This window comes from Conger conger, chromosome 1 (genome assembly GCF_963514075.1).
Source record: "Conger conger chromosome 1, fConCon1.1, whole genome shotgun sequence".
Taxonomy (NCBI): domain Eukaryota; kingdom Metazoa; phylum Chordata; class Actinopteri; order Anguilliformes; family Congridae; genus Conger; species Conger conger.
The window spans coordinates 84,445,625-84,471,887 of NC_083760.1; the positions used below are offsets into that span (position 1 = coordinate 84,445,625).

At 45.2% G+C, this 26,263-nt stretch overlaps 3 protein-coding genes across 5 annotated transcripts in view; 1 reads left to right on the forward strand and 2 right to left on the reverse strand.

Moving 5' to 3' along the window:
- The window catches only part of scn1ba (sodium channel, voltage-gated, type I, beta a), a 23,851-nt gene extending 22,863 nt beyond the window's left edge, over nucleotides 1–988 (reverse strand). Inside the window, exon 1 of the mRNA XM_061256655.1 lies at nucleotides 937–988. Coding sequence (XP_061112639.1) covers nucleotides 937–988 — 52 coding nt within the window. The remainder of the gene's footprint in view (nucleotides 1–936) is intronic.
- An 18,165-nt stretch (nucleotides 989–19,153) lies between these two features.
- Nucleotides 19,154–24,914, reverse strand: LOC133109847 (uncharacterized). 3 transcript variants are annotated; one of them, XM_061219551.1, is made up of 5 exons: nucleotides 24,795–24,914; nucleotides 23,705–23,821; nucleotides 22,415–22,777; nucleotides 21,352–21,603; nucleotides 19,154–20,901 (listed from the first exon to the last, which is right to left on the reverse strand). In XM_061219551.1, exons 2-5 carry the CDS (start codon nucleotides 23,802–23,804, stop codon nucleotides 20,801–20,803), a joined length of 816 nt encoding a protein of 271 aa, XP_061075535.1. In that variant the 5' UTR covers nucleotides 23,805–23,821; nucleotides 24,795–24,914; the 3' UTR covers nucleotides 19,154–20,800. The 3 variants fall into 3 exon arrangements, with proteins under 3 accessions (XP_061075535.1, XP_061075526.1, XP_061075543.1); XM_061219542.1 differs by having other exon boundaries at nucleotides 23,705–23,948; nucleotides 24,696–24,911; XM_061219559.1 differs by having other exon boundaries at nucleotides 23,705–23,948; nucleotides 24,795–24,890.
- A 1,163-nt stretch (nucleotides 24,915–26,077) lies between these two features.
- The window catches only part of psmc4 (proteasome 26S subunit, ATPase 4), a 49,032-nt gene continuing 48,846 nt past the window's right edge, over nucleotides 26,078–26,263 (forward strand). The window contains exon 1 of the mRNA XM_061261759.1: nucleotides 26,078–26,137. Within this exon, the coding sequence (XP_061117743.1) occupies nucleotides 26,102–26,137 (36 nt within the window). The 5' untranslated portion in view covers nucleotides 26,078–26,101. The remainder of the gene's footprint in view (nucleotides 26,138–26,263) is intronic.

Consider the following 26,263-nt stretch of genomic DNA (forward strand, 5'->3'; position numbering starts at 1 on the left):
AATCGCAGTGAGTGTAGATGTCTAGAGCGGTGAAATTCTTGGTTTAGAGATGTTTTGACATGAATGGACTAGGGTAACCCCAACGTAGCTCCAGTTTCCCCAGATATAGACACACACACACACACACTCACTCACTACATACACTTCCACTCACACATACACACACACACACACACAGACACACACACATCCCACATAAAGGCTACACGCCTACACGCACGAACCACAGGGACCCAAACGCATCACATTGATCAACAGCAGCTGATAAAGACGGTGGGTGATTACACCATGGTGCCACCATGTTTCCCTGTGGCTTCCCACCCACCCGTTGCACACTCCAAATATTCTGCACAATATTTTGCCAGGAAACACATGCCATCCTTTCTCCTTGAACTCTTAAAACTCAGCGCGCTTGGTCAGGGTAAACATCCTTTGTATTATCCATTTCTCAGCCAAGAGATTAGGCACACACCAAACACTCCACTAAGCCCACTCTCTAACTACCCAGGGGAAGTAAGCTTTCCCCCCCCCCCCTTGTCTCGGGACTGTCCCACCGGTGTTCGTGCGAGGGCCTGTAGCGTAGTGGTGAAGGTAAATGACTATATTTTACATTTTACATTTACATTTTAGTCATTTGGCAGACGCTTTTAATCCAAAGCGCCTTACAAGTGCATAGGTTCTTCCACAAGTTAAAGCATCGGACACTAGGACACGCAAGGTCGGTGGTTCCAATCCCGGTGCAGCCACAATAAGATCCGCACAGCTGTTGGGCCCTTGAGCGAGGCCCTTAGCCCTGCATTGCTCCAGGAGAGGATCGTCTCCTGCTTAGTCTAATCAACTGTACGTGGCTCTGGATAAGAGCGTCTGCCAAATGGCAATGATGTAATGTAATGTAATATAATGTAATGTAATGTAATGTAATGCGGGCCCACTCACCATGCAGAGCGCAGGCCAGGGCCGAAGCCAGAAGCAGCCGCAGAGCCGTCATGGCGACGGTCGGGGAGAAGCGCGTCTCCTCTGACGTACGCGCTGTCACTCCGCGACGGACAGCAGCTCACAGCCACGCGGCGCAGAGCACCACGGTTTGGGTCTCCTTCCCTCAACCACAGGGAGGGTGAGGGGGTTGGATGCCAGCACCAGGAGAGGGGGGAGGAACACAAAAAAGCCTGCCGGTTGAAGCGTTACTTGATAAAGGGAGCACCTGGTGCAAGAATGCCAACAGCTGAGCCAAGGGTCTCCTCTTCCTTCTGTCAAATCTGCATTCGGTTCGTGCCCTGATCAGCCTGGGTGTAGGCCTATACCTCTCTCTGTTGAAGGGAAGTGAGTTCTATGGGACGCAAAAGACCCCCTAATATGATGTGCACCAACCTCAACTACCCACTTAAGTCCAAAGCAGGGTGTATTTGATTAGAGTTTGTCAAGCGAACATGGGAGGGCCTCGAGTTTCAACCGCTAATTGTCCTCAAGGTCTTTGTTCGTCTATTTAAAACCCCACAGGCAGAAGGCGCAGCCGCAGGGCACTCCTGTGCTTGTCAGTGTTTCTAAAAAAAAAAAAAAAAAAAAAAAAAACACGTCACCGTCTGAACGCCCGTCCAAAACGAAGATCGGGTGTCGACATCGGCCCAGCTGCAGAATTCAGAGTTTCGCTAACGGAAGACAGTGTGCGGCCGTATAAAATAAAATGGACGCAACTGGGATTTTTTTTGTTGTTTTTTTTTGTTTTTTTGTGCGCGTGTGAAGATTATCCCGCAAAACAGGAGGAAGACATCACGCAAAAGGTTGAACAGATTTAGAGAACTGTGTTACGGACCTGGATCAATGAAGAGCAACACATACGTGTTTCTCAGAACCTTCCTTAAGCATTTGCAAGAACTGATATGATTCTAACAAATCACTAAATAGGCCGAAAGCGCTAACTTCATAGTTATTTCAAACCGATGACGAGGGAAGCATTGGTTATTTATTTGTCCACTTCTTTGGATGTATCGCTCACAGTTAAAACAGGGCAATGCTTATTGCTTAAAGTGTAGACTATAATTAGTGTGTTCAATTGTGAGTCTAAATAGATTGCGTTCTGTTTACTATTCATTGGATAACTTATATTTAGAATTATTTTATAAAAAATAAAATATATGCAGGAATCTAAGGCAAAATTATTAGTTATATTGAAAAATAAATACTGCAGAATTACTACAGAATACGATTACACGTCGAATATACACCATTCATATAGCTACCGAGGAGTCTAAATGGTAGGTTTCTCACGCAAATTAGCTATGCTGTTCAGTCGCATTACGTTGATCGGATGCATTTACAGCAATACAGCGTTACATTCATCAAAATGATGGCGGTTTTGCCATCAAAATGGTGGTGATTATAATATAAACAGCTGCTTTACAATAGGCATAGACACCAAAACAAAGTAGGCTACAGAAGTATCGCATTGATATGCGATGCAGTCCCTTCCACCTCCTACGGAAACACCATTACTGAAAATGGACGGTTCTTAACGAAGCTTATCTATGTGGTCCTCAACGGCATGCAGTTACATTTTATGAACTTTGCTGATCTACGGGTCGTTTTCAAAAAACATGAATGATCTGTCATGATAAACGTCAAACCTAAAATACGCAGGCTAACAAGAAATCTCTCTAGGAGGAAGGTTCTAAATTTTTTTGCTTTTAAAATATATATATATATCGGATCGGTTTTTTTTAATCTATCTGTTTGTCAATTCTCAGATTTTTTCGTACCAATCATTTGCCTACACAAAATGTCACACACTAAGTCTTCCGATAGTATATGTTACCCTACACAGCCGATTTTTCCTTTTGGTGCGTGTATCCTCTTCTCTCCTCGTCTCGTGTGTTATTTTCCCCCCATAGCTCCCACCTTCACTGCGGTAAAGCGCAAACCATCTTCCTTTGCACTGTCGTCTCCCGGTAACAAAACCGCATTACTCCGTCCGTCACCAACCTCAAGCGGGCGCGTGAATGCCCTGACCAGACAGTAAATCAAACTAAAAATGCACTTGCCTACTGTCGCAGTGTATTTGGGAAAAACATACGCGAACGCGAATGTTTTTTTCCGTTGGAGAATGGGGTCTTCTGCAGGTTAAAGGTAGAATCAAAGGCAGTCATGCATGCAAAAATGTGTGCGTAATTGCATAGCCTACGCGAATAGCAGCGTCTATTCAGTCTTTAGGATAGGGAGAGAGATTGGGGGAGGGAAACGGGAGTGATGCATTGCAGTAGAGGGGATGGCGAGAGGGGAGGGAGAGGACCAAACGTGCATGCGGTTGGAAGTTGTTATGGCAACGCTGATTTAACGCATGGCTCGCACATAATTTAAAATAGCGTGCGCAAAAAAACCAAAAAGAAACATATTTGCTATTTGTTGTGTGTAGCCTACAGTGTACAAACACAGAAATTGCGTCGTGGCAATATATTCAATGCCCTATTACCTGGTGGACCCTATTCTTTTTAATTCAAACGCGAATCAATAGGATCATCTGTGTTTACAGGTGGAAACAACACAGCAAAATTTTATCTGGTTTAAAACAAGGCTGAATGCAATGTCCATATTCAATTGTACACAGTCTTTCCGTGTTATATAAAAATACATTACAAAAAAATGTTTATGCAGAGTGACTTTCAGCCGGTGAACCGGGGTGTAGTAAGGCACTGTGCTTATGCCGACCGATCCACGTGAAATGAGTAATTATTCTACTAACTCTTCTGAATGCAGCCGGACCAATCCTCTAGAATACATGTCCTCGGTGAGCCCTAGAGATTATTGTCCTATTTAGACGCACAGGAACACACACACACACTCTCTCTCTCTCTCTCTCTCTCTCTCTCTCTCTCTCTCTCTCTCTCTCTCTCTCTCTCTCTCTCTCTCTCTCTCTCGGCAGCTGTTATTTATTTTTCATTTTAAGTTGTTTGGTGTATGTGGAACAGCGCGCACACACTGGCATCGTGTTTCTTTGTGCCATTTGAAAGGTTAAAACCGGTAGAACAGCGCGCACACACTGACATGTTTCCCCCCCCCTCCCTTCCGCCTCGCCTGTTTTGACATTCAGGAAGTTGTTTGAAGTGCCATACCTCTTGAGCTAAAGACAACTTGTAAATCAGCTATAACCTGCTGCGACAACCCGAGATCACATGGAGCTAGGACCTCCTTTTTAACATCTCAACTGAAATAATAGAGGACTGCCCCCTACTGCCTCATTCACACTACTTCAAGAAAAGTGACTTAGACCGATACACACATTTCTCTATCATTTGTAGGCGTAGATCTTATTTAATCAAAATACTACCTCAGGACCTAGTTCCACAAAGCAGAAGTCCTGAGTCATCCAGATAACTGCACAAATGGGAAGCCTGTAGCCTAGTGGCTAAGGTGCATAACTGAGACTGGAGTAAGGCCCTTAACCCGACATTGCACCAGGGGGAGATTGTCCTCTGCTCCACCTAATCAACTGTAAGTCGCTTTGTATAAAAAACGTCATCCGAATAACAAATGAACTAAATGATAAAACCCGGAACAGCTCTTTTTTTACTTCAGTTCATGTTGCAGATCCGGGTATTATGCAATGCTGTTATTTCCCTCTCCCATATAGGGCATCCGTCATTGTCATGGAGTCTAAATGAGCAGCTCTGCTCATTTTCCCCGGAGGTGACAGGGACCCTAATTAAGACTGGAAACCTTCTCCCCCATCTCTCAGAGTCGGCAGTATATAGCCACGACGACAGGTAAGCACGTCAGGGGGCAGGCCTGTGGAACCTTACCCAGAATTCCCCAGTCATGGGGGCGCTGCCTGGGCAGGGAGACAGGGACGGAGAAGAGGATGGCATGGTGGTTGGACACAGCTAGATCCAGGCACTGTAGATGGGAGGGAGGTATGCCAGTTGATGACCTTTGTTGTGAGTGGTACCTTGGACATGCTGTGTGATGCTGAAGCAGTCCAGCAGAACGCTGGATATCCACATGGATATTGCAGTCACCGAGCATAAGTGTCGATGGAGACATGAAGCAGACGGAGGTGAGTAGCTCAGATAGCTCAGACATGAAGGTAGCAGAGGCTTTAGGGGGGCGGTAGATGAGGACAACCTGGAGCGTAGCAGACCCAGCCGGTATGAAAGCAACACAATCAAATGAGGTGGTATTGAGTACTGGGAGCTTTTACCAGGATGTCGGCTCGATGGATAACCGCCAGCCCACCACCTTGACCCGCAGAGTGAGGCTTCTGGATGTAGACATAGCCTGGGGGTCGTCGCTAACGCTAGCTAGCTTGGTAGCTTGTTGATGGAGACCAATAGCTGGACGACGGCTAACAGCTAGCAGCTGCACAGCGGAGATGGTAAGTACATTAAAAAAAACGTTGTTAAAGTACACTAAAGTATACCACCTTGACCCTCTGTTAACAGATTTTAGAGAAAACGAACACAAAAAAGACGTGGATTGAGAATGCATGAAGGCCAGCGTCCTCTCAAACCAGAGCCGTAGCATAGACAGAACATGCAAGCATAGTGTCTAGCAATTATTCTTAAGAATACCATACCATTTACATCATACAGAAGTGAACGATTACTGTCCATATGTAGCGCAAACCAATGATTTAGTGTGTATGGGTATCACAAAACCTAAAAATACACCATATAAGGCCATGGTCATGCAGCATGTGTTGACAATGTTATCAACAAGCAATGTTTAAATACTGAAAAGCACCTGCTCTTTTTCAATCACTGTACTGGCGATTCCAACACTGAGCAGCAGGTGTCAGGTTAGACATTACAGTATATTGTACTGCGAGAATAAACGTCAAAATACTGTAAACCCTCTGAAGAATACTGTTGCTTTTGTGATTTGTTTCTTTATCATATATTGTTTTACATTACACAGTAAAAATTGTTATTCCGGGTTTCCAATATAGTAAAACATTCATTAATTTACAGTTTACTGTAAATTTACCATACTCAGTCATGACATCTATTGTGAGAGGCAAACCAACAGATCAAAAGTTTCTTTAGCTGCTTGGCTTGAAATATTTGTGGATGCAAAAATAAAGGAAAGGGAAGCACATAATATATGTATTTAGCAATGCTCCAAGTTGTTTGTGTTTTGTAATTCATTGAACATTGAGTGACAAAGTAGTCTTATGGGAGAAAGCATATGCTATAGTTATGGCAGCATGAGTCACTTTTGGGTGAATTATTACAGTTTTTTTACAATCGTTTTCACACTTGTCTCAATACCGTGTCCTCTTTTTCAAAACTCTTCACACAGTGTGCTTTTGAAACACGCACTTGAGCACATCAGTTAACCATATCAGGATACCACAGTCATCACAGGCAGAGTGCGCCTGCAGACTGTGTTGTGTGCAAATGCGCCTCCATCCCCGCTCCCTCAGGTATGGTCTGCACAACACCTGCACAGATCTACTTCTTACGTGTTCTCTGCAGTATAAAGCCATTCTTACATGTTCTCTGCAGTATAAAGCCATTCTTACATGTTCTCTGCAGTATAAAGCCATTCTTCCATGTTATCTGCAGTATAAAGCCGTTCTTGCATGTTCTCTGCAGTATAGGGGGGGGTTTCCAGTGTTTTGCAGTGAATCCTCTGCGGTTATTGTAGTTTTCTCTGTAATTCTTCTCTGTATTTTTCGTTACAGGCACACTGTACATGTCCTTGCTTCTTTGCTGAATCTGAATTAGGCCTGCAATTTTGTGCAATTTTAGGCTTTTTAGCTGCGAGGAGTCAGAGAAGTACGGGTTATGAGAAGACAAGAAGACATGTCTGTGTGTCACGGCTGCGTTTTCAGTACAAGGAACTCCATGTGGCTCAGTGTGAGTGTGCTGGTGCTTCTGCTGCAAGGTGAGTCTGTCCCACAAACTCCTAGAAAGATGTTCAGTTAAGTTACGCTGCATTACGTTGCTTTAAGTTACATTAAGTCAAGTTATGTTAGGTTAAGTTAAGTTGCATTAAGTTAAGTTACATTAGGTTAAGTTGCATTAAATTAAGACAAGTTAAGATACATTAAGTGAAGCAGTTCACTTAAAGGGAGAGCTGCAGACTTATAATTAAAGGTATTAAAATGGAAGTGAGAAAATTCATATTATCAAAATATGCACACTTCTGTTTAGTTGAATTCAGTTCAGTCAATTAAAATTACATTTGGTTTTGACAATCCACATTTGTGTACTGAAGCATCCTTTTCTAATTTTGACACTTTAAATCAGCCTTGTGACCCTATATATGCCCCTGAGCTAAGCAGCCACATATTTTTGCCGGACCTGTAGGGCCAAAAAACATTTTTGCAATTTTATTGAATGAATGAATTTTTTGTGTAAGGAATTTTATTGAACAAATGGATTACTGATTGAGTGCGTGACCTGCTTGATTGTGTAGGCCTATGGGCTACCGGTTTAGTGTTTTTGTTTTTGTTCATAAGCTCTGTTTGCTGGCAGGCCACAAGTTGCTGGGTTCTGTGGAAGCTGGGATTTCACGGCACGTTCAGCCCATACAAAGTGAGTTTTGCTTCATAACAGCTTTGTTTTTAATATGCCAATTTTATTTTGTAGTCTGACATATGATAAATATAATTGTGTAATTTTAGATAAACTGCAACTATGCATGTGCAGACACAGATAATGTGAATGCAAAATTATTTAAAGAAAATTTTTGTTGTTGGATACTGTCGCCTTACAGCAAGAGGGTTAGCTCCAGCCCCCTGACTCGTCTGGCCAGGAACAAGCAGTATAGAAAAATGGATGGAGGGTTGGAAGTTCTTTTTTTTTTTTTTTTACTCCATGAACACACAGAGGGAAACAAAAAGCGAAAATGCTGGGAACTTATAACTGAAAACGCAGATCATGACAATCTCTCAATTTGTGTTGCTTCTCTTTGTTTGTAGCGATAAGTTGTGAGGAGTGCTTGGACGTTTCCTGCGAAAATGTAACCAAAGTCTGGCAACCACTTAGTGGCAACGGCCCAGTGTGGAGCAGAGGCAGCTTGGGCAATGCCATTCCAGATTGTGGGTTCTACACGCCCCCTTCTGGAACATGGTACCACGTCTGCAAGAAAAAACATGTTTTCATGGTGACCAACGATTCAGTGGCAGGTCTCACCTTCATTTTTGAAACACCAGAACGGGCCCTCAGGTCTGAAAGAAAGACTGGAGAAGGTGAGCAGGAATGCCTCACGCATCGACTAACATTGCTGTAATTATCACAAGGATCAGGCACTGTATTTGCAGTGTAATATCTGTTAGGTTAATATCTGTTAAATATGAAATGCAAGTGTATTTTCTGAGCACTTGTAATTTGATTACAGAATGCCCCATGTTGGAGTCAGAGCTGGAGTCAGAGCCAAAGGAAATAGGTAATGTGCCCCATACAGCAGTATTCCATTAGAGCAGGGGTACACAACTCCGGTCCTGAGTCTGTGTAATGCTTTTTGTCCCAACCAATTGCCTTGTTTTTAATTTGCTGACAGGTTATTATAAATGACCCTGGTTCAAGCCTATACTTGAGCACAGTAAAATCATGAGGATACATTGCAGTCTGCAGCTGTAGCCGGTACTCATATATGAGTGAATCAATGAAATAAGACCAGGAGTTGGCACAAAGTACTGAGACGGATTGGCTCTTGTTGTGCACCCCTGCTGTGGAGCAACTACAGGACATTTACAGTGCAGTTCATATGTATTTGGACAGTTGGTACAAATTCTGGTCTTTTGGCTCTGTACTCCAGCACATTGGATTTAAAACAATAAATATGAGGTTAAAGTGCACACTGTCCCCTTTAATTTGAGGATATTGACATCCATATCAGGTGATGCGTGAAGGAATCACATCCCTATACATACCCCCATTTTATGGAACTAAAAGTAATTGGACAGTTGGCATCTCTGGTGCTTCTGATTTGTCAGGTGTTTTAAACCATTATACGTGTATAATAGCTTTCACTATATCTAGTCTTGCCTCATAATTGCTCCCTTGACTGTCATTGGCACAGGCAATCAAAAGCCTAGAATCAAGACTTGATACTGAAAGGTGGGTACTTATACCGATGCTATGGAAGCGACTGACATTGGACTAATCAGAAACCGCTGAGAAGTCAACTGTCCAATTACATTTGGTCCCCAGAATTTCAGAAATGATGAATAAAAAGGGATGTAATTCTGACATGGATAACCAAGTCTGTAAATACCCTTCAATGTGGCTGTCTGCAAGTTGACCTGATCTTCATCGTTTCATTTCAAATCCAATGTGCTGGAACACAGAAATTGTACCACTGTGCAAATACTATAGTAGACTGCACTGTATGCAGAATTTCTTGTTAACTGCCTCTCAGTTGCATGTAGCCACATCATGTTAACTGACACATTTTGTTTCAGAATCCCTCACATTGGAGCCAGAGGAAGCAGGTAATGTACCCCAGGCAGAAGTACTCCTTTAGAGCCACTACTGAACATTTATAAATGCTGAAGTGTGGACTTCAAATGAGGATGCACACTGCTTATGGAGCTAGCTGCCAAAACGTTTTGTTAAAGTAAACTGAGATTTGCAAAGGAATTCAGAGAGACATACATGTGAAACATGAATTCTCTGATCTGTACATAGTGTGGTGCCTCGGGGTGGATCCGGAGGTGCAGTGGGTGGGCGCAGGTGTCCGGCGTCCGTTTCCAGGTCTTTGGGGTTGCCGTTCGTAAAGGTGGGGTCTCCTTCAGGGTCAGTACAGCAGGGCATAGAAGGTCCTTCCTCTCTCTGCCTTTCACACTCTCACACGCTCAGGAATGGTGCCGACTGAACTTGTTTGCAGCCTCGACCGCACCTTAAATACCATTCCCTGCTCATTAGGAAACAGGCTGCAGCTGAGTCAGTACCTTTCCACTCTGCTCACTCACGTGCGCTGTCCGGGGTCCTGGGCTGCAGGTAGAGGGATCTCTCTCCAAGGTGCTGATCTCCCCATCACCTCTCTAGGAAGATACACTCCTTCCCAGACCTCCCCTAATGCACAACGTCTGCGCGGTTGCTCTGCGCGGGTCCCTCCAGGGTTCTCCACCCACGTGGCACAACATGCGGGAGCAGGGGTGCCACATACTCCCCCCCTCAGCTCCACGCCCCAGGCGGGAGCGTCTGCCCCTAGGCCATCCTCTCTCCTGGATAGCGCATCAGCATTCTGGTGCAGCTTCCCAGCGCGATGCTCCACCTTGAACTGGTAAGGCTGCAACTCTAAAAACCAGCGGGTCACACGGGCGTTGCTGTCCCGGTTAAGGTACATCCATTTTAGGGGAGCATGATCGGTCACCAACAAGAACTCACGGTCGAGTAGGTAATATCGTAATTTACCTACCGCCCATTTGATGGCGAGACATTCCTTCTCAACTGTGGCGTAATTCCTTTCTTGGCTGAGGAGTTTTCTGCTGATGTATGTCACTGGATGCTCCACTCCATCCTGGATCTGTGAGAGGACTGCTCCCAGGCCCACTTCCGATGCGTCGGTCTGCAGCATGAAGGGTTTCTGAAAGTCGGGAGAGATTAGTACAGGTTCCTCACCCAGGGCGGCCTGTAAGTCCTGGAAGGCTGCAGTGGCGAGGGGGTTCCACTGGACCCGGTTGGGCTGCTCCTTTTTGGTGAGGTCATGTAGCGGGGTTGCTCGGGCTGCAAACTCTGGAATGAACTGCCGATAGTAACCCACTAGGCCCAGGAACATTCTCACCTGTTTCTTTGTGGCAGGTTGGGGCCAGGTGCCAATGCTGTCGACCTTGTTCGACTGGGGCTTCACCCTCCCCCTCCCGACAGTGTGGCCAAGATAGGCTGCTTCCTCCAATCCAAGCCGGCACTTCGTAGGGTTAGCCGTGAGCCCGGCCTCCCTCAGGGACATCAGCACAGCTTCGACTTTGTCGACATGGCTGTCCCAGTCGGTACTGTGGATGACGATGTCATCCAGGTAGGCTGCCGCATACTTCTGGTGGGGCCGCAACACCTGGTCCATCAACCTCTGGAACGTGGCTGGGTCTCCATGCACGCCAAAGGGGAGTACTGTGTACTGGTAGAGGCCTGTGGGGGTCGCAAAGGCAGTCTTCTCCCTGGCACGGGGTGTTAGGGGAACTTGCCAATACCCTCACGTCAGGTCCAGGGTGCTGATGAATCGGGCCGGTCCCAGCCGCTCAATGAGCTTGTCCACTCTCGGCATGGGGTAGGCGTCACACAGGGAGACATCGTTCAGCCGGCAGAAGTCATTACAGAACCGCCAGCTCCCATCTGGCTTGGGGACCAGCACCACGGGACTGGACCAGGCACTGCGGCTTTCCTCAATGACCCCGAGGTCGAGCATTTTCTTCACCTCCTCCTGTATGGCGTGTCGGCGAGCTTCTGGGATTCGGTAGGGTTGTAACCTCACCGTCTTCCCGGGTTCAGTGCTGATGTCGTGGGCGATTAGGTGGGTGCGGCCGGGCATAGTCGAAAAGATGTCCCGGTTCCGGTCCACCAGCTCACGTAGTGCTTGCTTCTGGCGGGAGCTCAGCTGTTCTCCAATACTCACGTCAGGGGTTGTTGGGGCCCCACACTGGGCGGAGAGGTCTGGGGTCGGAGCTGGGGGTGGCTCATGCCACCTCTTCATCAGGTTGACATGGTAGATTTGGAGGCGGTGTCGTCGGCCCGGCTGCCTCACCCGGTAGTTCACGGGTCCCGTGCGCTCCACGACCTCATACGGCCCAGGCCATCGGGCCAGAAATTTACATTCACTGGTGGGGACTAGTATCATCACCTTGTCTCCTGGGGCGAATTCTCTCACCTGTGCTCCCCGGTTATACAGCCTGGTTTGCTCCCGTTGTACCCGTTCCATGTGGGCCCTCATCATGGGCCAGATCTGGGCCATCCGCCGGTCCATTCGCTCCACATGCTCGATCAGGCTGCGGGTTCGGGACGGTTGCTGTTCCCAGGCCTCCTTCGCCAGGTCTAGTAACCCCCGGGGTCGTCTGCCATATAGCAGTTCAAAAGGGGCAAAGCCGGTCGTGCTCTGGGGCACCTCTCGGACTGAAAAGAGGAGAGCTGGTCCCAGTCCTTACCGTCAGTTTCAATCATCTTCCTCAGCATGGATTTGAGGGTTTGATTGAATCTCTCCACTAGCCCGTCGGTTTGGGGGTGGTAGACGGAGGTTCGTAGCTGGGTCACATGTAGCAGCCGGCACATCTCTTTTAGTACCCCTGACATGAAGCACGATCCTTGGTCTGTCAGGAGTTCCTCCGCTATCCCGACCCTGCTAAAAAGCAGGAACAACTCCCTGGCGACCGCTTTTCCTGTCGCGGTCCTGAGCGGGACAGCTTCCGGGTAGCAGGTTGCGTAATCCAGGATCACAAGGATGTACCGATGTCCCCGGCTGGACTTCGGCAAAGGCCCCAGGATGTCCATCGCAATCCTCCTGAAGGGTACGTCAATGACCGGCAGGGGGATTAGTGGGTTTCAAAGGGTTACCTTAGGGCTGTGGAGTTGGCACACGGCGCAGTGTCGGCAGTAGTCCTCCACAGCCTTTTTCACCCCGGGCCAATAGAACCTCGCCAGGATCCTCTTGTAGGTCTTCTCCATCCCCAGATGGGCTCCCAGCAGGTGAGTGTGGCCTAAGTAGAGGACTCGGGCCACAAACGGTTGTGGGATGAGCAGCTGTTCGACTTCCTCCCCCCTGTGGGTTACAGACTCGATAGAGCAGGTCATGTTTTACCCTGAAGAAGGGATAAGCTGGCGTACTCACCGCCCCTTGTGGTGCCCCGTTAATGTCTCGTGCATCTCTCCAGGCTTGAGCAAACTTTGGCTCGTTTAGTTGGGCAGTGCCAAAGCGAGTGGGTGCTTCGGTCTCCTCGCTCATGTCTCGGGGGCCCTCCGAGAAGGCCAGACAGACTTCTCTCTCCAGGGGCGGGGCCTCCCCGAGCTCTTTTTCAGACGCGGTGACCGTTCCACTGGTGGCCGGGGCGTTTGGTTGGCGTTCCCTCTCCGGTAGCGGGGCCTCTCCTTCACTGTCCCCGGACGTCACTGCCCAGACTGGTTGGGGGGTCTTCCCATTAACACAGGTACAGGTAAATTCGGTACTACCCCTGCTCTTACCGAGTGCGTCCCCCGTGGGGTGATTAGGTCCACCCACACCGTAGGGTATTTCCTTGTGTCCCCATGGATACACTCCACCGCCACCTCTTCACCCCTCTTTTCTCCAGCAAAGTCTGGTCGCAGCAGGGTGATGGCGCTGCCCGAGTCGAGAACTGCTTCAGTGTCCTGGCCCCCCACTCGTATCGGGAATCTTGGGGCCTCCGTACTCTGGTGCGCCCAGCAGGTGGTCAGGTACAGGCAGGGGTGCGGTGGGCTGCTCCCACCACTGGCGGTGGGCATGGACACCGCCTTCCCAGGGCAGCTCCTGGCCAGATGCCCCTCCTCTCCGCAGTTGTAGCATCTCCACATGGGCCATGGTCTCCCTGCGTCGGGTCTGTCCCGGCAATTTGGGTCAGGGCGGGCCGGTGGGTGCTTCACAGGCTGTGGGCCCCTGGTTGGGCGGCTCTGGGTTTCAGTACGTTCTGATTGGAGCATCTTCTGGGTTACCTGATGGTTTTTGAGGAGGCCTACTAGTAGTTCTACAGAGGCGGGGCCCATCTGTGCCACGCACCGTTTGGCTTCCTTCGGTAGGGCGCGGGTGCATCAGTCCAACACCACCCTCTCCAACAAGGGTGGCCCATCTTCCTCAGCCAGCCAGCTCCTAGTCAGGCAGGTCAGGGCGGCGATTTGGGACCGGGCAGGCTGGGAGGCGTCATATGACCAGTCGTGGTATTGTTGGGCTCGTACGGGTAGGCTGAACCCATATCGGGCCAGGATGGCTTTCCTCAACTTGAGGTAGTCGATGGCATCAGCCATGGCCGTATCCCGGTAGGCCTGTTGGGCCTCCCCTGTCAGGAAGGGGGCTAGTATGGCCGCCCAGTCTGCCTGTGGCCATTCTTCGCGTTGGGCTGCGCAGTCAAACACATGGAGGTACGCTTCAACATCATCGTCGCCCGTCATTTTCATCAACACATCTCGGGGGGTTCGTCTCGATCCGTCACGAGGAGATAGGCGACAGAGTTCGACCACCGCTTCCTGCAGGGCCCGCTGGGACCTGGCCAGCTCGTTGATGACCGCTTCCATCATCATCCCTCTGGACCCCTCCTCTGCTTCTGCACCTTGCATCTCGGCTAGTGTAGGGGCAGCCAGTCGTCTCTTTCTTCCCCAGGGGGTGTGGCTTCCATTCACTCATGTCGGTTCTTCTGGTTCATCTCTCTCCAAGGTGCTGATCTCCCCATCACCTCTCTAGGAAGATACACTCCTTCCCAGACCTCTCCTAATGCGCGACGTCTGTGCGGTTGCTCTGCGCGGGTCCCTCCAGGGTTCTCCACCCACGTGGCACAACATGTGGGAGCAGGGGTGCCACAATAGTTCATCACATTTTTGGCATTCATATGAATCCATGTCCATAGTTTTTTTAATGCACTTTTGTCAGTTTAGTTGCACTTGAATAAAACAGGAATGAGACCATTGTAACCATTGGATACCCCTGTTTACTGCTTTCACATGATCAGCATCAAAACACTCAACATGGCATCAAGGCATTCAATTCCTATGGAGGGAGCTTTGAAGCCTGACTTGGCAGCCTGACGTAGCGCACTGCTCAAAATAAAGCTAAGGTGCATGGCAAGCCATTTTAGCATTTCATCATTTTTCTTGATATCAAAAAGTGTTAAAATTTCATATCAGGTTTTAAAAAATGTATAAGTTTAAGGGCAGTTACCAATAGGACCCCCTATATTGTGATACATCCTTATTGGTGTTCCCATGATCACCCCCCCTCCAATCAAGGTTACTGTTATTGGGCTGCAAGGTGGCTCATTCGGTTAAGACACTATGCTGTGCATAGTGCCAGTGGCAACTGTGGCCGGTAGATCTACACATCTTGGGTGATGTGTAATTGATGAAGGTCCAGTTGGATTGGGTTCTATCTAGTGACCCTGCTAGTGACCCTGCTGCTCAGTCATCATGTCGATTACAGTTACAGTTACCACATGAGAAAGGTATTCCTTTCGACTTTGGCAAGCTTAGCTGTTGTCGGCGGCATGCAAAGAAGCAGCTGGCTACTCCACGTGTTTCGGAGGAGAATCTTGGATGTGTATGCTGTCTTGAAACAGCAGTGAGGTTTGCAGCATGAATGCAGCTGCAACTTGAGAATTCCAAATTGGGATAACCCCAAGTTTGGTGCCAAATTTATTTACTTAATTAAATAAAAAAGTTATTGATATTACTGACATATTAAAGCTGCTCTTTTTATTGCATTGTGTTCAAATTGGTACTGCTCAATGGATTTGTTCCAGGAAAAACACCCACAAACATGCTTTTTTCATGTTCAGAATGAAGAAGGAAAGACATATTTAAAAGAATAAAGATCACAAGGGAACTGGAAACAGGATGTTAACAGAAGAGAAGTTTTATCTCACAATGTTCCTTTGTCCTCCGCAGATTGCTGTGCGACACCAATGGAACCCAGGAACAGACTGTTTCTGCTTGTACCACTATTAGCTATTCCACTATTAGTGGTACTGGCTTGCTTACTGTCATTCCTGCGTTCCGGTACTGATTCCAATTGTCTACCATGTGTGGTCTGATTACTAATAAAGGTCAGCTGTGTGCCTTTCCTCTTGGTTAACCAGGATTTGTTTGTCAAACTTCATACATAGCACTACTTACTAATAACAACTAACATAGATATTATACAGTATTAATTATATTACAGTTTTTTACAATCATTTTCACACTTGTCTCAATACCATGTCCACTTTTTCAAAACTCTTCACACAGTGTGCTTTTGAAACACGCACCTGAGCACATCAGTTAACCTTTGGTGCAAAATGCACTTCAACCATCAAAACACTTAATATTTCACCCAAAAGTGACTCATGCTGCCATAACTATAGCATATGCTTTCTCCCATAAGACTACTTTGTCACTCAATGTTCAATGAACTGCAAAACACAAACAACTTGGAGCATTGCTAAATACATATATTATGTATTTTCCTTTCCTCTATTTTTGCATCCACAAATATTTCAAGGTAGGTAAATTTACAGTAAACTGTAAATTAATGAATGTTTTACTGTATCGGAAACCCAGAATAACAATTTTTACTGTGTAATGTAAAATATGATAAAGAAACAAATCGAAAGCGACAGTATTCTTCAGGGGATTTACTGTATTTGTTCACAGTGAAATATACTGTTGTTCAGAAAAGAAAATTTAATACAATCAATTACTCAATACATAACAATCAATAACAAATGCATACCAAATAGCAATATTCTCACTGTATACAGTAATTCACACATATTGTCTACTGTTTATCTACTGTTGGCCTGGCCCATCCATCCTGTCCTCTGCATTTGGCCATAGATTTTCATCAACATCGCAGCGAATGTTATCCTTTGCCAGACACCGAGGAAAAAATCTCTTTGCGTGCCTTATCCACTGTTATGTCCATACACCCAGCAGCCATTGCATCGAGGAGTGACATCTGGTCATGTGGGTGGTGGTCATAAGCCTTCCATCTCCATGCAGAAAATAGTTATTCAATGGGGTTGAGGAGAGGCGAGTATGGTGGCAGGAATAACAACATCATCCTGGGATGGGCCGTAAACCACTCTGTGACCTGGCGGGAGTGGTGAAAGGCCACATTGTCCAATGCAATCACATATACTGGTGCACTCTCTTGCTCTCTTTCTGCTGAAAGCCTTTCAAACAGTTCATCAAGAAAAGCAATAAGGTTTGCTGAATTGTATGGGCCAATGATGGCCTTATGCAGCTGCAGTCCATCAACAGATATTGCTGCACACATGGTTATGTTAGCCCCCCTCTGGCCTGGAACATCTACAGTTGCCCTTCTCCTGATTACATTCCGTCCACGGCGGCGTCTTTTTGCCAAGTTGAAATCAGCCTCATCCACGTAGATGAATGTGTGTTCAGTTTCACTGGCCTCAAGCTCCATGACTCTCTATAGTAAATTTGAGAATACACAAGGTACAATATGTCACAAATTGTATAGCTTACTGTGCAAAATCTCAAAGAAAATGCCTGTGTGCTGTGTTGTTCAAAATGACCTTAGATATCTTACCTGGACATATTGGTATCTGAGTTCCTTGACACGCTCAGAGTTCATGTCAAAGGGGACAGTGTACAACTGTTTCATCTGGATTTGATGTTTCTGTAGCGCTCTTGAAATAGTTGTTGTGCTAACACTGTCAATGTTTGTAAATAAAATGTTGTCTGTATGTTGTTTCGTATTTCTCTTAGCCAGATGCTGTTGTTGGCAATTACCATCCCAACTATTGCATCCTCCTGTTGAGGCGTAAACATTCTTCCCCTTCCCCCTGTGTGAGGTAACCGCTGGGTCCTGTAGTGAGTCAAAGACAAATGTGCACTGATACATCTGCTTTTTCTAGAGACTTCTCAAATCACAGTACTACTGTAATATACACATCAACTGAATTCCTTCAGTCAGAATGCTCTAAATATTGTATAGTACCTGCTGGTTTGCCTGAAAATCCTCACTATTGAAGCCACTGTGGATCTAGGCAAGTTTGGTTGAACCCTCAAACCTGCTTCCCTCAGGGATAGACCATGATTTATCACATGATCAACAACTGTGGCTCTGATTCATCAGACACAACTATTCTTGCTCTTCCGCGACGTCTTCTTCCTCGGCCTCTGCCTGCATCCATTTTCCCCAACAAGGCAAATGCCAATCCAAAGATGGCCCCTTTTGTATATGTGGTAACGGGGCACAAACAAAAAACACCTGGGCAGGTTGTTTGCTGAAATGTCAGCCAGGTGTTTCAGCAGTACATACACAGCAGTAATAGTGGAACAATCTCTTCAGTGACAACTACATCTACATCTATAGGGTGACCTGTAGCGTAGTGGTTAAGGTGCATGACTGGGACACGCAAGGTTGGTTGTTCAATCCCCGGTGTAGCCACTATAAGATCCGCACAGCCGTTGGGCCCTTGACCCTGCCTTGCTCCAGGTATCTACGATAAGAGCATCTGCCAAATGTCATGTAATGTAATATTTTCCGTATATACATGCACATTTCAATGCAAGTATGACCACCTTTGAGGAGATGGTAACAAGGCTGCAAACCAAAGAAAAAATAATAAACTGAATAAACTATCTGCTAAAATCAGAATGATCTGTCTTACGTATTTCAGGCATATAGTTTCATTTGTCTGGGCATACTTACTGGTGATCTTAACTGGGATTGGTTGTCTACTGCTGATGGCAACTTCAAAAGTTATTGTGATTCTGTGAACCTGACACAAAATCTCAATGTGCCACTATGCTGTGGCTGGGGTGAGAGAAAGTGGTCCTAAAATCTTAACATAATAGGAGGGTTAAAGACACTTACTGTTACTGTTTTCTATTCAAATGTTTGTGTCATCTTTTCTCCCTTGTATTTTCAACTCAATCCTGCTGACATCACACATGGTGTTGAACTGAACTGTTGGACTGTTGGTACACCTAATACTGGCTATAAGATAAGGTATTGACAGGCTATAAGAGTAGGCATTGAAAGAATGAAGTTAGCACTTCCTATGGGTCTTTAGTGGGAAATTTGTCTGATAGATCAACTTTCCAACATAATGGTCACCAGCATAACCAACTTCTCTGATCTGTGGTGTTTTTATATCAGCAGTGATGTGGGTGTGGGTCAATTTTAAGCTCCCTAGAATTACAATACAAGATCTTATTTTGTGGAGAGCTAGAATACTTTCAACCAAAGGTGTAAATTATAAATACTCCTACTTCCTTGGACTGGCCGATACCCTCTCTACCTCATATGTACGCTCTATGGTCTGAATCCAATTCTTACCCTCTCTACCTCATATGTACACTCTATGGTCTGAATCCAATTCTTCAACTGCAAATAGCTTCCACTGAAGCTAACGGCCATGTTTACATTTTCATATCCTTGTCCGTTTGGACTGTCTGTCAAGCTGAAATGAGGACCCTACATTTTGTTTCTGTTCTTGTTCAACCGAAACCAGGAAACAAAGAAAAAGAAGTGATGCACTAAGAAACTGAAAGCTCAATACACTCAGGAAGCACTTTATTAGGTATTTATTATGTTTTAGACGTCTTCTGCTGCTGTAGCCTATCCACTTAGAGGTTTGATGTGTTGTGTGTTCAGATATGCTCTTCTGCATACCACTGTTGTAATGTGTGCTTATTTGCATTGCTGTCACCTTGTCAGCTTTGACCGGTCTGGCCCTTCTCCTCTGACCTCTCTCATTAACAAGCCGTTTTGCCCGCAGATTATGTTTTTTTGGTTTGTTTTTCACACCATTTTCTGCAAACTCTCGAGACTCCCAGGAGATCAGCAGTCTCTGAGATACTGAAACTACCTTGTCTGGAACTAACAATCATTCCACGGTCAAAGTCACTTAGATCACATTTAATTCTGACATTTGGTCTGAAAAACAGCTGAACCTATTGACCACATCTTCTTGTTTTTATGCATTTAGTTTCTGCTACATGATTGACTGATTCAATATTTGCAATAACAAGTTGGTATACAGGTCTACCTCACGAATTGCTCACTGAGTGTGGGTTCCCACTTGAGTCAGAATGTCAAATCATACAAATGGGAAGTTACAATACAGTTGAAATCACAGAAGCGCTATGGCACAATAAGTCTCAGACATTCAGACATTGTTTATCAGAAAGCTCATTTCTCCATTTTTGCTAGGCCAAGTTCAATAGGCTTTTTCAACGTTCAGTACATCCACAATGCCAAAAAAAGAAGTAAACACCCCAAGCATAATTTTTTTTTTATAAGTCTGATCATTTAAAAAAGAATAATAATTTTCATTGATATTTACTGTACATTTATAGTTTTATCTATGTAAAAGTATACATCATATATATATATATATTGTATATATGTACAAGTACAAGTACAAGTTTTTTTTTTTTTTCATCCTTAATAAGCATAAGCATGTTAGCAAGCTCTTTGAGAGGAACAACACCTAAAGATTATGTGGTTTCGCAATACGCCTTTCGCGATACGCTTAAGTGGAACATCATTTTAACATCCCTCCCCCCACGGCTCTGTAGTTTCTAAATGATGTGATAGGTGGAAGAACATTGCATGACAGAAGTTTTCAAGCCTTAGTTTCCAGGCAGTTTGGCTCTCCCTGCATTTGGCCTTTTACAGCAACTGGCAGATTCCTTGTATGTGGGCGATATTAGCTTAGTTGATATGAGCGGTCGGAAGGTTGACAGTCCAATCACCCACTCTTGGTGTGTCCCTGAGCAAGGCACCTAACCACTAAGAGGCTGTTTGGCACCTTTTATGGTAGCCTGTTTCCGTTTGTGTGTGAGTGTGTGTGTATGAATGGCTGAATGAGAGGCATCAGTTGTAAAGCGCTATATAGTAAATGCAGTCCATTTACCATGTACATGATCTTTGTATATCCTGCACTGAAATTGGCAGTTGGAAAGGCCCACACAAAAAAAAGTTCAATGTAAAAACAAAACAAAACAAAAAAAAACAACAACAACTCTTTATAGAGTACTTTTAACTGTGTGGTCCCTTTTTCGACTAATCTAAACTCGGTTAATGTTATTTTAACACGGTTAAGTAGTTTGTGTTTGGGTCTTTTTTCTTTGTAATATTCTGAGGAAGCAAAGACAAGGTTTCCTCTGGGCAGTTACACATGTTTGCAGGAAGCCTATCCTCAGTGCCTGGATTGGATGAGGAGCACAGTCAGGAAGATGACACAAACGATGAAGGGCACAAGCAGAATGGCCACGTAGAGGAAGACTGGCTCAGGGAATTCTGTAAGTTCAGAGAAACAGACATGCTTAGACACGAACACTGGACATAGGACACACACGGCACAAGAGAAGAAACAGCCTCGCTCTGGGTCAGAACTCCTGCTATCACGTTTGGGAATAACAGTTTGGATACTGCACATAAAAGGACCTTTCATTACTTCCCCTTTGGTACATTTCCCTCATTGAAGAGTACATATTTTGGAATGTTTATTAAAACACAGTACGTCTGTGTTCTAGAACCCCATTGTTTCAATTACCAGTAGCATTTGTTACATCAGCACTAGAACGTTCAGCTTCGAACATTCTACTCACAAACTGTCTTTGTGATCTTATACCTTATAGGGTTAAAAAGGTATGCACAGGCCTACGTCTTTGTCTCGTGGCTTGACAAACACTTTAAATGTGAGAAGAAAAGACGTATTTCAAGAGCAGTGTGGAAACGCGGACTCACCTGGAATGTGGTAGGCCTCCCTGAGGAGCACATCAGAGCTGTGATTGAGTCGACACTCGTACCTCACGCCGTCGAGGATCGGGAGGATGAGTGACAGCGTGGAGTATTTGGGGCTGGGGGTGACGGTATAGACAGTGTGGACGTACTCGCCGTTCTGGAACATGCTGAGACGGAAGCCGGGGTCCGGAGACACTCTCACAGAACACCGCAATCTGCTCTCCATATCAGGGACACGGCCAAAGGTCATAGAATCTGGGGCGAGAGTTGGCACACACACACACACACATGAACACATGCACACATATACACACATGCACGGGCACACACACGTACACACACACACGCACACACAGACACACACACGTGAACACATGCACACATATACACACACGCACGGGCACACACACACACGCACACACAGACACACACACATGAACACATGCACACATATACACACACGCACGGGCACACACACGTACACACACACACGCACACACAGACACACACACGTGAACACATGCACACGTATACACACGCACGCACGCCCACACACACACACACACGGGGGCGACATGGCTCAGGCAGCAAGAGCAGTCGTCCGACAGTCGGAGGGTTGCCGGTTCGATCCCCAGCTGTTTGGATCTTATTGGGCGGCCTGTAGCGTAGTGGTTAAGGTAAATGACTGGGACACGGAAGGTCAGTGGTTCTAATCCCAGTGTAGCCACAATAAGATCCGCACAGCCGTTGGGCCCTTGTTCTAGGCCCTTAACCCTGCATTGCTCCAGGGGAGGATTGTCTCCTGCTTAATCTAATCAACTGTACGTCACTCTGGATAAGAGCGTCTGCCAAAATGCCAATAATGTAACGTAATCATGGCTACACTAAGGCTTGGACCACCAACCTTCTGGGACCCAGTCATGTACCTTCGCCACTCAGTTACAGGTTTCCCCTTACTTAGCTGAGTAAGGCATAATCTAAACAACCAATGTAACTGCCACCTAAATAAAGAACGTAAAGGAGATCTTTGTCCTTGCAAATGCTTAAAGAAAAAAATGCTGATTACCGTACAGCTGGAGCAGTACTCCTGATCCCCTCTTCCTTTCCGGTTTTTTCCCGATATCGTATGACAGCAGGCAGTGGTACCTGTGACAGTCTGTCCAGCTTACGTTCAACAGGACCATGGACTTGTCCTCAGCGGTCTTACTGCGTTCAATGGTCTGGACACGGTTCTGGTACTCCGGTAGGGCATGGGAGGTGGGGTAGGCATATTCGTCCTGATTTTTGGGCCCGCGGCGGTACCAGTACAGGATGACCCCTTTCACCTCCTGGTCCGGTGTGTGGGAGAACCTGCAGGACAGAGTGGCGTTCCCATTCAGCTTCGACACGACTGTGCTTGGGGTCTGGGTCACAATCTGCCCCGAGGTTTCTGGAAGGAAGAAGAAAACAACATTAGTGTTTTTTTATTCATTATATTGTTGATGGCATCCTGATTATAGTACACTCCCAGAAAAAAATGGTTCCAATCGGAACCCAGTGATTCCATAGAAGAACCCTACCTAGTTAAAGGGTTCTTTTTCTTGCAAAATAGTTATTTGTCCGCAAGCTCTGATGCTTCACACCTTTGATGGAGGGTTCCATAAGGAACAATATTAAAGGGTGCCTCTATGGAAACAATCCAAAGAACCCTTTCAGAATGCAGGTGATAGTTGTCTAAAAACTAGTTTCTCACGGTTCATTGAAGTTAGACAGACAGCTGTTGCACATTGGCTGCCATGACCACGGACATTTAGGCAGACAGATAGGTTGCTATTCCTTACAAACTCTCTTTGAGATTGAATGAAACAAGGTATCTTTTTATGTATGATTTCATATCAGGTAGGTCCAGGTCAGGTAAGTATGATTACATTAAGTACGAGCATTAATAAGACAGTTTTCATATAGGCTACAGAAAAGTACTAATTGATTAGCAATTTGTAGTATTTGTAGAGTTTTAAATTAAATATGTGTTTATCTTATACATTTTGATGACTAATCCAATCAGTGGAGAGTGCAGACAAATATTGAACTGGGTGAGAAGATAATATTTTCTGCTTACAGTATATGTTAAGAAAGACAAGTAAAGGATTGTCACCTCTCACTCATTACAATTTATCTTTTTATATCCTTTATCCATTTTAATATCTTTAATTATCAGTCTGCAGCTCTCCCTTAAACTGAACTTCTTAACTTAACCTAACGTAACTTAACTTAATGTAACTTAACTTAACCTAACATAACTTGACTTAATGTAACTTAAAGCAACGTAATGCAGCGTAACTTAACTGAACATCTTTCTTTTGTGGGACAGACTCACCTTGCAGCAGAAGCACCAGCACACTCACACTGAGCCACATGGAGTTCCTTGTACTGAAAACGCAGCCGTGACACACAGACATGTCTTCTTGTCTTCTCATAACCCGTACTTCTCTGACTACTCGCAGTTAAAAAGATATTGCTGTTGTTCAGTAACATTGACTGTGGTGTGATTGTTAGAGCTAGCTGTGGTGGGGGTGCTACCAGCATCGCAGAAACTGCTGCCGTCCTGGGATTTTTATGTACTAGTTTAGAGATAATGAAACAAAAGCATCCAGTGAGCAGCAGTTCTGCGGCTGAAAACACTTTTCAAACACAAATGTTAGTACATCACTTGGAATTAAAAACACACTGGTGAGCTCAGCGACATCAAACTACCTGGCAGACCACAGAAGATACACAAAAAATGCTTCCAGTTGTAAAGGAGTCTCTAAAATATAGAGAAGACTACATCAGGGGTCTCTGTATTTCATATTTCAGCATTCACTGCAAGATGGAAACCCCCAGTTTTAGTTTTATCTGCAGGGTACAGAAATATCTCTGCATAGGTGTTGCTGTGCAGAACATATATGTCACCCCCCCCCCCCCGCCCCCCACCCCCAGTGTTTTGATATTGTTTAACACATTTTGCGGTAAGTACCAGGAAATACAAGCTGAAACTCTGTCTCCTGTGTCTCCTCATCTTTTTATCTCAACCATAAATCTATTCAGTGTATTGTTTTTGCAAGGACATGACCCTGTTTAAACACCACTGGCTCATGCACTTCAACAATAAATAATGAAATTAAAATGGAAATAAGCACAGAGGCAAATATGGATCAGCTAACACCTGAAGAGGATGTCAGAGAAAGCTTAATGACAGACTGGTGTCCAGACCATAATGAATGCATGTATTTCTTTTGATTGCACTTCTTTTGGGAAGAAAGCACACACATACTCTGGAAATATGGATAGCCAAGGGTTTATATTCCAAATTCATGAAAGGCTTTTACCTGGGTAGTGATAGTGCTGATGGTACACGTAGCAAAATGTTTCCCTGCACTTAATTTTAAGATGTAACGTTGAAAAGGTTGGAAAAAAAAAATACTCACTGAGAAATGCTGAAACAACTGTGTCCGGAGTGGCAATATGCCTTGTTTCGTAAGAGAAATATGCCAGTAACTACAGAACAAACTTTTTTTTGCTCTCTTGTCATCAGCAGGAAGTGGCATGTGTTCCGTGACCTTATTAGCATGGCTCAGGCAGTAGGGCCGATGTGGCTCAGGCAGTAAGAGCAGTCGTCTGGCAGTCAGAGGGTTGCCGGTTCGATCCCCCGCCCGGGCTGTGTCGAAGTGTCCCTGAGCAAGACACCTAATCCCCAAATGCTCCTGACGAGCTGGTCGACGCCTTGCATGGCAGCCAATCGCCGTCTGTGTCTGTGTGTGTGTATGTGAATGGGTGAATGATAAACATCAATTGTACAGTGCTTTGGATGAAGATGCTATATAAATGCCAACCATTTATATTTGTAATTAATCCACTGTAATGAAAGCATTGGAGTGTAAATCATGTTTATCAGTGATAACTCAAGATGAAACAAGTTTTACTGTAGTTGATTATATATATATATATTTCTTGATCTGACATTATCAGTTATTTATCTTTCTTTTTTTACTCCCATATTTGTACTAGTCAAGTTATGTTTCATTACTTTTGGTTATAATTTAGCTCTTATGGCTTATGCAGGCCTATAGCCTAGTTTTTAATTGGTTATTGCTTAGTTAACTTGTGCTGGTGTATTAATGTAATGGTGCTGCATCTTTATTCCCTGGCTGGGCAATCAGCAGCATTACCCATGTTAATCCGGTGGATGGATTTATGTTTCTCCGATTTTGTAAGTCATTCTGGATAAAAACATCTGCCAAATTAATGTAAATGTAATGTCTAACCTGACACCTGCTGCTCAGTGTTGGAATCGCCAGTACAGTGATTGAAAAAGAGCAGGTGTTTTTCAGTATTTAAACATTGCTTGTTGATAACATTGTCAACACATGCTGCATGACCGTGGCCTTATATGGTGTATTTTTAGGTTTTGGCCGCAGATAATATGCCTAATCATTTATGATACACATACACACTAATGTTGCATTCATAAATCACTGTTTTGCGCTACATACGGACAGTAATTGTTCACTCCTGTATGATGTAAATGGTATGGTATTCTTAAGAATAACTCCTAGGCACTATGCTTGCATGTACTGTTTATGCGAACACCTTGATATTGAGCAAATTTGAACGGTTGGCTTTAAAAAGACACTACTACACTACCCACAAGACCCTAGCAAATGTTTGACAGTGACGCTACTTCCGCTTTTATGTACGTGGTAACGTCAAGACGCTAGGTGAAAAGAAAACGAACATGGAGGAGATCGGGGTGATTGTTGAAAAAGCTCAGGTATGGGCTTGCCGAACGATGGGCAAGTATTTTGTCTACAGTCATTTTTATAGACATTAGGCCACTAGGCTCACGCAGTGATATTGGCAGTTATTTTGGGGGGACTTTAGTCTTGGCTCAAAAAGA